Below are 16630 nucleotides of genomic sequence, written 5' to 3'. Positions count from 1 at the left end.
AGCGCTCTACGAGAAAATGCCCGAGAGGGATGCAGTGGCATCGACGGCCATTATCATGGCACTTGGCCAGCACGGACGGTTGGATGAGGCCGCAATGGCTTTCGACCGCGCCGGCGCTCGAGATATTCGAACCTGGAACTCCCTCCTACAGGCATATGCCGGGAATAGGGATCTGGAAGATGCCGAGCGCGTGGTGGACAATATGCCTGCGTGGGACGAGGTGACGTGGACCACAATGTGCACGGCATATGCCCAAGCCGGGAATATACACACCGCCAAGCGGATATTCGATTGTATGCCCTCTAGGGGTATGGTTTCTTGGAACGCTATGGCGACCGCATTTGCCCAGCAAGGGCATCGCAAGGAGTGCCAAGATCTCTTCGATCGCATGCCCCAGCACACCACTCTCACTTGGAACTCGATGATCGCGGCTGCAATTCGGGAAGATCGCTGCCAGGACGCGAGATTTCTCTTCGAATCTTGCCCGCAGCGTAACATCGCGTCCTGGAGCCAGATGATCCAGGCCGGGGAGAAATTCGCGGGCGCGAAGGCTGTCTTTGATTTGATGCCGATCTGGGACATGATCTCAAGCACAGCAATCGTCTCTGCTCTAGCTCGAGATCCCGAAAGAACAAGGCATGCAATCACAGAAGCATTCGATTCCCTTGTTCCAGATCGAAGCTCCTGGTCATGGATCTCGCTGCTCGAAGCCATCGCCCAGAGGGGCGAGCTCCACCTCGCGATCCAGTGCTACCTGCGAATGCCTTGCTGGGACGCGACCTCCTCCAACATCACGCTCACCGCGTACGGAAATCTCAGTGCTCTCGACTCCGCGCGAGAGATTTTCCACGCGATCCAGCACAAGAACGTCATCTCGTGGACGGCCATGGCGTCCGCGCACGCCCGCGAGGGAGATCTAGCCACCGCTGAGGTTTTCTTCGATCGAATGCCACACAGAAACATCGTCGCCTACACGCTCATGATCTCCGCCCTCGCGCACGGCGATCGATTGCACGACGCCAGATCGCTCTTCAATCAGATGCCGGAGCGCAGCGCGATCTCCTGGAATGCAATGATCGCCGCGTATGCTCAGAGAGGGTATCTCCTCGCTGCCCAATCTCTCCTCCAGGATCGACCGGTAGAGGACACTGCGTCGCGAAACACGATGATCGCGGCGTATGCCCAGCACGGATCGCTCGATACCGCCATAGCCCTCTTTCACAGCATGGATCAAAGAGACACGATCTCCTGGAACACGATGATCGCAGCATTCACTTCCAGCGGAGATCCCTGCCGCGCGCTCGGCCTCTTGCGGGGAATGGCGATCGAGGGAGTGACACCAAACGAAGCAACGGTGCTCGCAGCCCTCGACGCTTGCGCCCAAATCTCCTCGCTCGCCATCGCCAAGACGATCCACTCGAGCATCCAGGGTACCGGCCTAGACTCCCTGCCCGCCGTGCTTGCCTCGCTCATCAGCGCCTATGGCCGCTGCGGCGGAATCGCCGAAGCCCTAGAGCTCTCCCAGAAGATCTCGCCCGATCCAGTCGCGTGGAGCTGCGCCTTGGACGCGCGCTCTCGCAGCGGCGCCGCCCTCGACCCGGCAGCGCTGCATTCCCTGGCGGTGGAGGGACTCTCGCTCGATCCCATCGTCTTCAGCCTCCTCCTCCTCTCGTGCAGCCACACCGGCGATCTCCACCGGGGATTCCACTGCTGGAAGCTCATCACCGGCGACTTCGGCGTGGTGCCGCGCGAGGATCAATGGGCGTGCGCGGTGGATCTCCTAGCTCGCTGTGGCCGCCTGGACGAGGCCCGCGAGCTCCTCCTCGCCATGCCCTTCGTCCCGGGCGACGCCGCGCGCACTGCCCTGCTTGGCGCGTGGGCGCGATCTTAACCTAATCCTAGAAGCATATTCCTTGCTCGAAATAAGCATATTCTATGCTTCACAATGTATTTAAGGTTCTCGAACCTTCAGAAGAGAAGGATTATAGGGTAATGGCGTGCTTCGGCTTCTCGCTCGTTCGATCGATGCTACGCCGGCTGGAGAAGCGCTGCCGGAGCTTGGGATTGATCGAAAAGACGTTCCCCTTGCGCGATTCCGTCACGGTAATGCGCTGCTGGGTGCCCGATCGCGCGAGCCCGGGCTACGATCCCTCCAAGCCGCCGCTCATGCTCATCCACGGCTTCGCGGCCAACGGGATCGCCGGGTGGGAGCATCAGCTGCCCGATCTGTCCCGAAATTTCGCGCTCTACGTGCCCGATCTCGTCTTCTTTGGCGGATCGACCACCAGCGACGAGCGCGCGCGGTCCGAGTTCTTCCAGGCTCGCTGTATGCTCGAAATCCTCGAGGCGGAGGGCGTCGACGGGGCGGCGGTGGCGGGGACGAGCTACGGCGGATTCGTGGCATTCCGGATGGCGGAGCTGGATCCGGCGCGCGTGAAGAGGGTAGTGATCGCGAGCTCGGGCGTTTGCATGGATCCCCACAGCAACGATGCGATCCTCGACGCGTTCCAGGCCAGGCACATTCACGAGGTTCTCATGCCCAGCTCCATCGCGGTCCAGAAGAAAAGCATCCAGCTTTGCCTCTATAAGCGCTTGTGGCTCCCAGATTTCTTCGTCCGGGATCTCATGGAGGTAAAGGCTTTCGTGTTCAATCCTCGTTGACTCTTGCTGCCCGTGCGTTGACTGTGCTTCGATCCAGGTGTATGGCGGCAACAGGAAGGAGAGGATTGAGCTCCTCGACGGCCTGGTCATCGGCACCGAAGCCGCGCAGCCGCTGCCAAAGCTCTCACAGGCAAAGACACACTCTTGGAAATCATTTCTCTAGCACTTACATTGCTCTTGAACAGGAGGTCTTGATTCTCGTGGGATCGCACGACCGGATCTTCGATCTGGAGCTCGCCAAACAGCTAAAAGCGTGAGTGATTGATTGATTGAGAATCAAGTGTCTCTTTCCTTACAGTGCTGATCTCACTTGCTCTTCTTTTCAGACATTTAGGTGAGAATGCGATGCTGGTTGTGATTGAAAAGACAGGACACGTTCCACAAGTGGAAAGGCCCAAGGAATTCAACAAGCACCTACAAGCCTTTCTCATTCTCACTTCACCGGTGGGTCAACCTCGTTGACAAAAGGACGAAAGACGCAAACATATCAATTCAAAGAGATGACCAGAGTCGGATCCCAGGCAAAGTGTGACCGCCATCGACGTGATAGATCTGGCCGGTGATGTAAGACGAGTGTTCTTCGCTCGCAAGCATGAGCACGAGAGACGTCAAGTCGGGAGATACTTGTCCAAACCGGAGCAGCGGAACGATCTTGGCCGCGGCGTCGTGGACCCAGGCTTTGTCGAGAAGGCTGTCGGTGATCTCGGATCGAAAGATCCCAGCTGCGATGGCGTTTACTCGGATCTTAAACTTGCCGAGCTCCAAGGCCATGCTCTGAAAGAGTGTGTGCTCTGGCGTTTAGAATCGCGAGCAGGGAGGAAGGAGGGAGCTGGTACCTGAGTCAAGCGATTGATGGCGGCCTTGGATGAAGCGTAGGCGATCCCGCCGGGAAGAAGGCCACCGGATGATGCAGTGGAGGAGATGTTGATGATCGAGCCGGGTTTCTTGGCGGCCACCATTCTCCTCGCGACAGCCTTGGAAACCAGCCATGTACCTCTCGTGTTCGTGTTAAAGGTTTTGTTCCAATCGTCTTCGTCCAGCTCCAGAGGCGACTTTACAGGCCCTGAAGGACAAAAAAAAGAAAGAATAATACTATCGTAAGAAAAAAGTTGGCTAAGAAAAAGACTATCACCAAAGAAGCAAGAACGTTGTCAACCAAGAACTTGGCACATAATCTTCAAGAAAAACACTTGGCAAGAAATCTTCAAGGGAAAAATCTTCAAGCAAGGACTTTCGAGAAACTAATGCCACTTTTTTTCCTCGGTGGAGCCAAGAACGTTGTCAAGAGAAAAAAAGAGATTGAAAATCTTCAAGCAAAAAAACCAGCAAGAACTTTTCATATTTTCGAAAGAGAGCGAGAAAGAGATTGAAGAGTTGCCTCTAATGCCTGCATTGTTGATGAGGACATCCACACCTCCAAAGCAATTCCACGCCCGATCAACGGCAGCATCGATAAATTTCTCGTTTGCGCTCACATCCAGCTCCACAGAGCGGGCATCGTGGTGCCCGATCTCCTCGCACACCGATTCCAGCAGATGCGTCCTGCGCGCCGCGAGCACCACCCGGTAAGATCCCTGCCGCGCGAACGCGATCGCGAATTCCTTGCCCAGCCCGGACGACGCTCCCGTGACCAAGACCACTCTCTTCTTTTCTCCCTCCATCCAACCTAAAAGGCTGTGTTGCTTATTTTAATTGGGTAGAATGCACAATTTATTTGGATTTGCTGACATACGCATGCCACCTCATTGCTTACATGCGCATGCCACCTCATCACTATAAATTAAAGATTGTTCTAGTATATTATTTTCAAATATTTTTAAGTATTTAAAAGTAAAAAATCAAATATATTATTTATTCTACTATAATAGCATTATCTTGATTGTATAGCTTAATATGACTGCATAGAATATTAAATGCAGCTTCCTTTCTTTCAATATATATTTTTTGCCAAATATATTTTTGAAAGTAAGAGCTGTATAATCCTTTTGTTGTACCATAGCGAGGAAGGGATATTTTCACTACATTCCATGTTGATTCAATACGATTTGTATAAACTCCAGTCACGGGATCAATAAAATTCTGGGAGTGGTTGACTATATAATGAGTGAAGTTCAATTGATTCAACCACTCAGGTTATATACTTATAAATTTTCATTCACTGGCTAATTATAAAATTATAGTCGTTAACATATCCATTAACAACATCTACTAATTAAAGTTTAACATTACTAATTTAGAGTTAGTCATTAAACATTTAGGGTGCAGAGCTGGGCGTGACTAAGTGCGCCACGGAGGAAGCGAGGAGTGAGCGTGGCAAAGGGGCAACCACATAAGAGTGAGGGGTACTGTATTATGCATTTCTTCCTTTTATTTTATTTCGAATGAATGAAAAACTTTAGATTCTCAAGAACATCAAAACAAGCCAATGTGCTCTGCCATACCTCTGGGCTAGAATAACTACCCATCGATGGGCAAATATGTGGTGTTTTGTAAAAGACTCTTTCTTGGGATACTTTCTAAAGCTTCTTTTTTTTTGTCATTTCATTTATTCATATACTATAAGGTATTGCATCAGGATAATATTCAAGATTTTATTCAAAATATAGAAATTAAACTACTTTAAATGTATGGTATTATTGCCAATCTATATCCCACCAGCTGTATTGACAAGATTAATATACTTGATATTTTATCTCACTTGTAGATTAGTTAAAAACATGCTACATTAAAAGTAGGTCAGTGTTTTATTTTGGTCCATAAATTCCACAAATTTCTTTACTGCATGTCAAAAAACATAATTGATAGTATCACTTACTAAAAAGTACCAAAACTTTTCATATGTTATTTTTGAATCCATTTTACTATAATATGTTTTTATTCTATATTTGTGCATATTTTTTAAAAATATATAGCTAAAGATAATAGAGTGATGAAAGTCTGTAAGTATGATTACTTATAAAATTTTAATTCTAATCAATAAAAGTTCCTTAATAATATCTAACTTACCAAGTCATTATATTCTTCGTGGTCTTGATAATATTGTTGTCAAATTTATTGTAGTGATGAAGGATAAACTTTCTACTCAATCTAATGTAGACCATAAATTTTCTTTTTCTAATTTACGAGCTTAACTAATATATCTAACCACTTTTACCTTAGCCTCAGTTAAGTTCTTTTATCTATTATACCAACTTTTATTTGAACCTATTTATATTCAATTATTCATTGCATGAACAATGGAATTTTAGCCTTCCATCTATAGAATCTTAAATTCTCTTTAAATCCCCCTTCTTGGGTTATATTAGATTTAAGGTTCAACTATACTCTCCATAGGCACACACCAAACTGTAAGCGATTAATTTTTTCATCCTACTTTAGTCACTTAACCACACCTCCGACCACTTGGAGGAGTCCCATTCACAACATCCTTAAATCCAATTCAAGACTTAGGACTTGCTAGCCCCGAGAATGGCATCCATACCACTCATCCTTTGCACTTGGTTCAAGTGTTTCACGTGTTCGGTCCCAAGACTGACACCCCAAAGTACCACCGATATACCAACTCATTATGCTAAGGCCATGCCCATTCACCTTGGTACCACCAGTAGTCCAACACCACCTGCATTGTAGTCCCGTCTCTCAACGACTGGGCTATCCGTCCAGGAGTGACCATCCAAGATCCACTCCTTAGCATCCTTGACATGCCTACAGACAGGGGAAACCACCTTCCCCAATATCCCTTTTACAGTCCCCACTAAATCATTTTTTTGTCTATGGCCGAGTTTGCCTACTCTGCCACTAGGACAAGGTCCACAGGCCCGACCACTAAGTCCCATTGTCCTCTAGGACTTTCTCACCACATGACCGTATCCTTGGTCACTACACTAAAGGATTGCTCCTCTTCCATTCTACAGTCTGGGACTTTGGAACAACATTTTAGAACACCATAACCTTATGCGAGTCTCGTGGGTACTTTCCCCGCTTTCCGCCTTTAGGTGCTCTAGCCATGGACTTAGAGCGAGGTTTCATTGAGCCATACTAGGTATCCAAGTAGGTAATTCTACCCACACTTGGATTGGGAGCATCGACCATTCAATCTCCCGGGCCGGCTCTTGAACACTTCACCAAACTACCCCGCTTGACAATTTGTATTCACTCTAGCATTGGACCTCCCAATGGTTATCCCATCACCCAACACCTGGGTACAGCCTTCTTGGGCCAAACTAGCCTTTCCTGGCCAAACTAGCTCCACTGGAGTCTTCCCCCTACTATACTTTTGGAGCTCATCAAACCCCTTAGGGTTTGGGAGAAGAATGCTTTGGGCTTTCACCCTTTCAGACTCAAACTCGAACTCAGACTCAGACTCGGACTCAGACTCGGGCTTGGGCTCGGCCTCGGTCTTGGCCTTGGGTCCATCTCGGGTCCATCTCGGATTCATCTTGGACTCCATCTCGAACTCCATCTCAGGTCCTTCTTGGACTCCATCTCGGACTCCTCCACGTGTCATGTGTTAGTCCTCTTGTGTCCCTTTTCTATAGACTCACTTATTGCTTGCTTTGTGCTTGTTCATTGAGCATTTCATTGGGAGTTCCACTCTTGCTCTTGACCTTTCAAGTCGGAGCTTTTAGTCCAAACGTGTTACACTCATTTGGCATTCACTTTGGCCACTACCACGTGGCAAACTCAGACTCAGACTCGGGCTTGGGCTGGGCCTTGGTCTCAACCCCAGGTCCATCTCAGACTCCATCTCGGACTCCATCTTGGACTCCATCTTGGACTCCTCCACGTGTCATGTGTTAGTCCTTTTGTGTCCCTTTTCTACAGATTCACTTATTGCTCACTTTGTGCTTGTTCATTGAGCATTTCATTGGGAGTTCCACTCTCGCTCTCGACCTTTCAAGTCGGAGCTTTTAGTCCAAATGTGTTACACTCATTTGGCATTTGCTTTGGCCACTACCATGTGGCAAACTCGAACTCAGACTCGGGCTTGGGCTGGGCCTCAGTCTTGGCCTCAGGTCCATCTCAGACTCTATCTCGAACTCCATCTTGGACTCCATCTCAGACTCCTCCACGTGTCATATGTTAGTCCTTTTGTGTCCCTTTTCTACAGATTCACTTATTGCTCGCTTTGTGCTTGTTCCTTGAGCATTTCATTGGGAGTTCCATTCTCGCTCTCGACCTTTCAAGTCGGAGCTTTTAATCCAAACATGTTACACTCGTTTGGCATTCACTTCGGCCACTACCACGTGGCACCTTTTTGGCTCCACTTCTCGGCTCCACTTTTCGGCTTAGGGATTTGTGTCTCACAACTCCACCACCCATAGACAAAGTCTGATGTCTTCATCAAACAATAAACCATTTTATAAAGTAGCATTAGCATGTATTACCTTTTCCATCCTTGGCATCTAACCAATATTCGTCAATGGTTTGTAGCTCTTGAGTTTGGACTTCCCGAGAGGTCACCCAAACCCAAGGACGTTTAACCTTAAATATCCTAAGACCTTAACCATTTGGAAAAGGGGGTGCACTCTTATTCATGGGCCCTTTCCCTCTATATTTGAACCCCTATGGATCATTTCTTGAGTCGTTTCCTTTGGTTGCTTATAATTTGACACCGAAAGCTCACCATGCCTTGTCCAACCTTTAAGGAGCATAGTGTCTCCAACATAAAGACTCATTTGACCGCCTCAGGTGGTTCTCTCCCTTTTATTGGTTTAGCTTTTGCTAGACTCATTAGAGACACCTTCTCTAGCTCAATCCCATTAGTCATTCTCAAGTAGTCTCAACTTCTATTGATATAACTAGTTCATTTTGGAACTTTTAATTTTGACTTTTCGAAGTCAATTTCCTTGGTGTCTTTGACACCTTTCTTTGCACATATTGTGTAACTTCACTTCCCTATCTTAGGAAGTTCTCCACTTGAGGGCACTATCATCCTCCTTTCTATTTTATGCCACCTTTGGCACTAAGTTCCAGCTATTGTAAGTTGTGCTAAAGCTGTCCACAACTCTATCATTTGGCTACTTTACAGCTCCCTCCCTTGGAGCTTTCACCTTTGCCAACTTAGAGTATTTGGGAATCTATCCTTAGAAGCACACTTCCTTTCTCACAAGCCGTTAGCATTTAACACCTTAGTGTTCCATGTCTAACTTTGCCATTTCGATTCCTTCCAATGAACTCCTTAGCCCACACTTGGCCACTAGTTTTTTGCTTTTATCTGTTGATTATTGCACTGAACAACATAGAATCACTACTTCCATTTTCGAAGTATCCTTTTGGTTCCATGGCAAAGGCTCTACCTTGCTAAGTCCAGAGGGTGCTCACCCCTAAAAGGTCTCTTTAGCATTTTCTACTACGGGCTCAATCCACGGCCCAACTTTGCAACCCTCCCATGAGTCTCTCTTAAAGACTACTTTCATGGACTTACTATACTATCGTATTGGCACAATTAATTTCCCTTTAGGTGTCCTTCCCACTTAGTCACCTTGACCAAGCCACACCTGTGAGACACAAATCCCTAAACCCCAAAGTGGAGCCGAAAGGATGCCACGTGGTAATGGCCGAAGCAAAAGCCAAACGAGCGTAACACAATTGGACTAAAAGCTCCGACTTGAAAGGTCAAGAGCGGGAGTGGAACTCCCAATGGAGTGCTCGAGGAATGAGCATGAAGCGAGCAATAAGTGAGGCTCGAAAAAGAGGCCCAAAAGGACTAACATATGACATGTGGAAGTGTCCGAGATGGAGTCTGAGATGGACCAGAGATGGAGTCTGAGATGGACCCGAAATGGAGTCTGAGATGGACCCAAGATGGAGTCCGATATGGACTCGAGATGGAGTCCGAGATGGACTTCGAGATGGACCCAAGATGGAGTCCGCGATGGACCTGAGATGGAATCCGAGATGGAGTCCGAGAAGGACCCGAGATGGAGTCCGAAGTCGAGACCAAGACCGAGACCGAGACCGGGACTGAGACCGAGGTTGAGACTGAGCCTAAGCCCAAGTCCAAGTCCGAGTCCAAGTCCAAGTCCAAGTCCGAGTTCGAGTCTGAGAGGGTGAAAGCCCAAAGCATTTGTCTCCCAGACCCTGGGGGTTTGGTGAGCTCCAAAAGTATAGTAGGGGAGGACTCTAGTGGAGCCAGTTTGGCCTAGGAAGGCTGTGCCCAGGTGTTGGGTGACGAGATAACCACTGGGAGGTCCAAGGCTAGAGTGAATACGGATTGTCAAGCGGGGTAGCTTGGTGAAGTGTTCAAGAGCCGACTCTAGTTCCCCTGGGAGATCGAATGGTCGATGCTCCCAGTCCAACTGTGGGTGGCACTACCTACTTGGATACCTAATGTGACTCAATGGAACCTCGCTCTAAGCCCACGGCTAGAGCACCAAAAGGCGGAAGGTGGGGAGAGTACTCATGAGACTCACATAAGGCTATAGTGTTCCGAAATGTTGTCCCAAAGTCCCAGACTATAGAATGGAAGAGGAGCAATCCTTTAGTGTGGTGACCAATGATACAGTCATGTGGTGAGGAAGTCCCAGAGGACACTAGGACTTAGTGGTCAGGCCTGTGGGCCTTGATCTAGTGGCAGTGTTGGTGAACACAACCATAGACAGAAAAAGATCTTGGTGCAGACTGTAAAAGGGATATTGGGGAAGGCTGTTCCCTATGTCTACAGGCATCTTAAGGATGCTAAGGAGTGGACCCAAGATGGTCACTCATGGACGGATGGCCCAGTCTTTGAGAGACAGGACCGCGATGCAGGTGGGTTAGACCACCGGTGTGACCAAGGTAAATAAGCATGGCCTTAGTGTAACGGGCTAGTATGTTGGTGGTACCTTGGGGTGTCGGTCTTGGGACCGGGATATGGAGCACTTAGACTAAATGCAAGGGATGAGTGGCATGGATGCCATTCTCGGGGCTAGCAAGTCCCAAGTCCTGAATTAGACTTAAGAAGGTTGTGAATGAGACTCCTCCAAGTGGTCGAAGGTGTGGTTAGTAGAATGGAAAAATTAGTCACTTACAACACCATTCTCAATAGTTCAACTCAACACTTTGAACTAGGAATCATATTCCTTAAACCACAAAATCACCTAGTGACCTTATCTTAACCCATTAACATGTTTACCAATAGGAACTAAGTCTTCCAGACCTTTTTAATTTGTTGACTATGACCCTAGGGGCATCCCCCACATTTGGCGGTGCGCCCAAGCCAACCCTTCCAGCCAAGGATCCATAGCAACTGAGACTGGGTGTCCCCATCTCATTCACCACGTCCTTGGTGCCCTTTGCACCAAAGTATTCAAGTTAAATATGCCGAACTTTCACTCTAACCAATCTAACTGTGCATCACGACTCCAGAACATCCCCCACTTGGTGGTGTGCCCAAGCCAATCTCCTCATTAAGAGTCCATGACCACCAAAATATGAGTGTCCTCATATTCCAAACCATCACCACGCTCTAGTGATGTGGGACTCGAACCGAAACACTAGAGGGTCGGGATTTGAACCCAACCTCCACATATGCATCTATGAACGGCATCACACAGGATGCCTAGCGTGACTCCCTACTCCTTAATTAGACGAGTATCCTTAGTTGGAATAGAATGACATATCTTAACCCCAAATAGCAAATCAAATTCAAAGAGATTGGAATACTTCTTTATGAGTTGTTCAACTGCTACAACATAAAGACTATCAAACAGATTTGAAGAAGTAATAGAGAACAAGATAGAAATGGAAATAATGAGGAAACCAAAGTGATGGAAGCAAGATAAAAACAAAAGGAAAAGAAGAACAAAAATGAGAGGAATGAAAGAAAGATAAAGAAGTATAAGACAAGGGGGGAAAGCCTCAAAGTTAAACTTGGTATGATTATGTTATAACTAATCCATGCCAAGGATGAAGTCCAAAGCTAGATTTAGCACCATTTATAATGATTATAACTCAAGGTCAAGATCACCTATATATAAGCTCATAAGTTTGGATTTCCCAGGAGGTCACCTAGCCTAATACTATTCAAACCCAAAGACGCTTAACTTCAAATATCCCAAGACCCTTAACCGATTGATGCATTCTTATTCATGGACCCTTTCCCTTTGTATTTGAACCCTATAGACCGTCTCTCAAGTCGTTTTCTTTGGTTACTTACACTATATGCACAACAAAATCACCCTCGTCCTATGCACATACATATGTATAATTATTGCTATAAAGAATGAAAATTAATTCTACTATATGATACAAATATAGATGGTAGCATGTGATAATAGACTAAGCAATAGAAGATAAACTTAAATTTATATCAACCAACATGAAAAGGATAATATGAGATCTCTTGTTATAAAAACAAGCTTAGAAAGTAAACATTTGATGAATTGATACTAAGTAAACCCCTTGATGATACTCCCGAGAAAATGATGGAGGAGTCATTGACTTATTTTCACAAGGACTATCCATTACTCATGTGACTCCTCATTTTATAGACACATCTCAATGTCTAAACCTTTTATTGTAGCATCACCAACGAGACATTGTTAATGCCAAGGTCTCCACCTAGAAAATGGCCGATAATGTCAATAATGTGTGATCAACTTCATCATATGCCTAATAATGAACATCAGAACGATGACTATATCCTCACCCTTGTCTTTAAACTTGAGTAGTAGCAACATCAACCTTTATTAGAACAGAACTATTTCCCATAATAAGTGGAGCTAAAGAACATGCAACGAGAAGTGGAAGAGGCAACATTTTATAATATTATACTAAGTGAAGAGTATCATCAAAGGCTACTAGAGTAAATGCATGTACAAGATTTCAAAATCTTAACAAAGTGTTAGTCACAACATTCCCAACTTAATTTATTCCAACATAATTGGCTCCGCATGAAATTAGAAACAAATACCAAATTGCATCACCAACTTAAATAATCATTGACAAAGATGATATAATTGTTGGAAAGCATCATCTCAATCGTTAGTATGGTAAAATAGTTTGAGTGTAGCCACTTGTGTGGATTGGAGCATTTTTCTGGACATCTTTAAACACGTAGAACATTGCAATGCCGTCCTTTGGAGACACATCAGAAACTTATATAAATGCCAAGCATTATCACAAAAATGATATATGGCAATCATCATGAAATGATTAAATCAATAGTACACATCATCCCCAAAATTCTCAAAAAAGAATTATAGAGAAACATGAGGATTGGCAATAAGAGTAAGAGAAGCTATAATATGTGCCGTGAATAATGCCATCAATTGAGTTTAATTGTTCAATTGCAATTGTATATCATCAAGAAACTACACTAACTACTACTCTAGAGTCAAAGGAGAAGACTTTGCTACTCTACTATAAAGATGAATGAAAAGGAAAAAGCAAAAAAAAAAAAAAGAAATTAAAAAAGCTATAAAGAAAGGGAGATCTAAATTATGCAAAAGTTAAATATAAACCAAAATCCCAAATTTAAACTTCTTAAGGACAATTAAAGTTGCCTCTTATTTCCACTAATGTGAGTGCATGGAATATGTAAATAGAATATAGAAATGTGCATATTAAAACTTAGCTTATATACAAGAGAAAGTGATTCAAATTGAAACCACTCCAATAACTATCAAAATCTCATTACACTAACACTTGGACTTCATAGATTTTAATTAAGAAAAATGATAATTGTAAATCTTTTGGCCTACTATAGTTAGATAGGTAAAATATCATGGTTATATTGGTAAAATATAAGCTATTTTTATCCTAAATAAACTTCTTAAGTGTTCATCAATTATAAGAAAAACTTAATATATATTCTTAACTTATAAAGTTTTCTAGAAAAATTATAAATTATTTTACCCAATGTTTTCCTCTCTTTTAGTATTTAATTTTTTGGTATATCAAAGTAAACTCTAAATTATTATTCTAGCATATTATTGAGAAATATTAACCTATTATATTATTTACTAAGTCATTAAAGTTGTCTTGTACTAAATATGGTATTAATATTTTAAAAAAAGATTTAAATATTTTTTTAAGTAAAATGATTGTTCAATATTCACATCATCATATAGTTCATAATTAAAAGTAATCCAAAAAATAAAATATTTTTCTGAACAAAATATTTATTTAAGTCAAAAAATAAAACTATTATCTAGATTTTCTTAATCTGAATGTAATTCATCTTAAACTTTTTATTTTCTAGGAATGAACATTAGTGTCATTTTTATTATTTAGTATTTGCAATAAAGCTTTATGTGAAAGAAATGTAGTTAAGGAAAAAAGTTAGGAATTTCAACTTTAAAGAGCATTTTGTAATATTATTTTAAGAGTAAAAGATAATTATACTCATACAAATTTATTAATGTATTTATAGAAAAATTTACAATTGTCCCTAAAATAAATAAATGCATCATATAAGATGCAAATTCCATATACTCACAATCACAAATAAAGTAGTAAATTTTTAAATTATAAAAAATAAAAGTGTTCTTGATGCAATTAAAGTATAATTAGTGTAATGGAAATTACAAAACACACTAAAAATATGAAAACATTAATTTTGATATAAAAATAATATTTTCTATCAAATTTAAATGCTATACTTATAAAATTAAGTATATAAACATATTAAATTCTTAATATAATGTTATAATATATTTTCTCTGTTAAGAGAAATAACTTATATACAATACATGTTTAATTTTTTCTTTATATCAGAAATTTTCAATACAATAAACTTTACCCCAAGTAATATGTTGTGGATGTCTTTATCCATGAGATTTAATATGATGTTAGTAGAGCCATCATACATTGATAAAACCTATATAGCATATTTGCTATCATGAAAACCTTTATATTTTATTTTGTGAAACATATGATAAATCCAGATCATAACTTGGAAATAAAACTTTTAAAAATAATACAAAACCCTTATCTTCTTAGTTTTTTATTGTTTAAAGCTATAATTAAATTTTTCAAATTTTAAATTAACTTTTAATATTAAGAATTTATTAATTTCAATTTATCTCACTTATTACTAAGTATATCTAAGATAAAATTTATATAGTTAGAAAAATAAATTTAAATTAAGAATATTTCAATTTTATTTATGTATATACTTGTTCTCTTATTAAATACTCTTTAATATTTTTTAAAACTTTTTGTGTTATATATTTCAATAAATCTAACAGTCTATTAATTTTTACACTATATTAAAAAAAAATTCAACTATCAAAAAATGAGAACCATAATATTGATTGATTAAAATTTGAGTAAATCCAAACAATAGATTATATTTAAATAAATAACTTGAAATCAATTTTCAATTTAAAAGTAATGGTGTACTCATTATCCATGATACAAGTTTTTGGAGGAATATGTTTGTTGTGTATTGACTCTTAGGCTTCTTCCTAGAATCATCACCATAACTTCATATTTGATCAATGTTTATCATGATTTAGAAGAATGTCTCCAATTCAATTTCACCCTAAATTTCTTTGTGCTATAGCACAATCAATATATACATCAAGTTGTTTGCCCCACTATAGAACAATTATTTTAATTAGGATGTTTTAGCTAAAACTAAAATGCTATAGACCAAAAAATAATTTAAGCTCCCTAATAAGCTGGATGGAATGTTCTATATATTATCAATTCTTACACCATTATTAGAAACTTTCTTTTAATCATATTACATATTACCTCTCCATTTAGTTTTAGTCAAGAGGCACACTAATCTTCTACCACATTGGTAGCGCTGTCATTGTGTTCAAATGTTTACATGACTCAAGGGACACCACTAGATGCGACTCTCCACGTGGACATGCCGCGTGGTGTGCTGATCGAGACTCGACTTTCCCACTTTGGCTTGATCAGCTGTGAAGGATGAACTGCCCCTCCCACTCAGCGATGGAGAGCGCACTCCAAGAGCAGTTTGGTGGCATTCAAACAGACCGCAATGCAGTGCTTTGGTGAGGATATTAGCAGTCATATCCTCTATCGGGCAATACTTCCAAGCACACAGTCGTCCACGTACAATGCCACGATCCAAGCAAACACGTTCCCTTCAACAGCCAGTGGAATACAGCCAATGCTTTCGAAGAAAGCATCGATGTGCTCAAACCAAACATGTGAGGACTGCTTGAGCCCTTACAGGGCGCGATTCAGCTTACAAACAAGGTGTTCCTCACCAGGTTTGATGTAGCCAGGCGGTTGAGCAACATAAACATCCTCGGTCAGCTTTGCCATCCAGGAACGCTGTGCTGACATCCATTTGATGTAGCTCTAATACTTAATGCAAGGATTACTCGGGCAGAGGTCATTCCACAACTGGTGAGTACGTTTCCATGTACTCCAAACCACCAAAGCATTTTTCAGCTTGAATAAGGACTAACAGGAGTCTCCAGATGCTCCAGCCAGAAATTCAACTCCAGGGGTCTTTGCCGCAAGAAAGTGGCTTTGGCGCTTCAAGCAGGGCGTGGTTGCTTTGCAGGATGTGACAGCAAGCATTGATTCATATCAGGCCAAGAACCCTAAAAACAAGAAGATTAAAGAATATGATTAAGTGGAAAGCGAGCCTATGTGGCAAGTGATATGGCACGTCACTTGCCAATTGCCACATCACAATGAACGTGCTTGAAACATTTCTTCGTGCTGCTAACTTTGGTTCTGTTCTCACTGAGCGCAGTGGTGGTGACGGTGTTTAAGATCTGGATCGGTTAGTAGGAAGACTTTCCGTGCCTTGAGCGACGCTTTCAAGAGCTGGTGTTGCAAGCTACTCGGCAGGACAAAGAGCACAACGGTGGCGGCCTGGCTATGGCTGCCTCGACGCCGAGCTAGGGAGAGAGCTTCGCCACGACGTTGGAGGGAGAGAGCTTCGCTCCTGAGCTTGGAGCGTGGAGCACTGTATTGAGTACAGGCTGCAAGTAACTTCTAGACTAAGTTCTCTCAATCTCACGCAGGTTTTTCTTTTGCTTCGTTTTTTTTA

General features: G+C 42.9%; 3 protein-coding genes across 3 annotated transcripts; 2 read left to right on the top strand and 1 right to left on the bottom strand.

Moving 5' to 3' along the window:
- The first annotated feature begins 16 nt into the window (after positions 1–16).
- LOC9637373 (pentatricopeptide repeat-containing protein At4g02750) lies at positions 17–1891 on the top strand. The gene has a single exon (XM_002974760.2). It carries the CDS (start codon positions 17–19, stop codon positions 1889–1891), a length of 1875 nt encoding a protein of 624 aa, XP_002974806.2.
- Positions 1756–3141, top strand: LOC9636733 (2-hydroxymuconate semialdehyde hydrolase). The gene is made up of 4 exons (XM_024679607.1): positions 1756–2631; positions 2699–2791; positions 2847–2914; positions 2988–3141. Exons 1-4 carry the CDS (start codon positions 1936–1938, stop codon positions 3121–3123), a joined length of 993 nt encoding a protein of 330 aa, XP_024535375.1. The 5' UTR covers positions 1756–1935; the 3' UTR covers positions 3124–3141.
- LOC9637372 (3-oxoacyl-[acyl-carrier-protein] reductase FabG) lies at positions 3064–4322 on the bottom strand. Its single transcript, XM_024679759.1, has 3 exons — positions 4040–4322; positions 3498–3724; positions 3064–3435 (listed from the first exon to the last, which is right to left on the bottom strand). The coding sequence occupies exons 1-3, from the start codon at positions 4320–4322 to the stop codon at positions 3154–3156; spliced, it is 792 nt and encodes a 263-aa protein (XP_024535527.1). The 3' UTR covers positions 3064–3153.
- Positions 4323–16630: the final 12308 nt, after the last annotated feature.

Source organism: Selaginella moellendorffii, unplaced genomic scaffold (genome assembly GCF_000143415.4).
Source record: "Selaginella moellendorffii unplaced genomic scaffold, v1.0 SELMOscaffold_25, whole genome shotgun sequence".
Classification (NCBI taxonomy): domain Eukaryota; kingdom Viridiplantae; phylum Streptophyta; class Lycopodiopsida; order Selaginellales; family Selaginellaceae; genus Selaginella; species Selaginella moellendorffii.
Note: the sequence above shows the minus strand (reverse complement) of the source record. Positions and strands in the feature narration are given on the sequence as shown.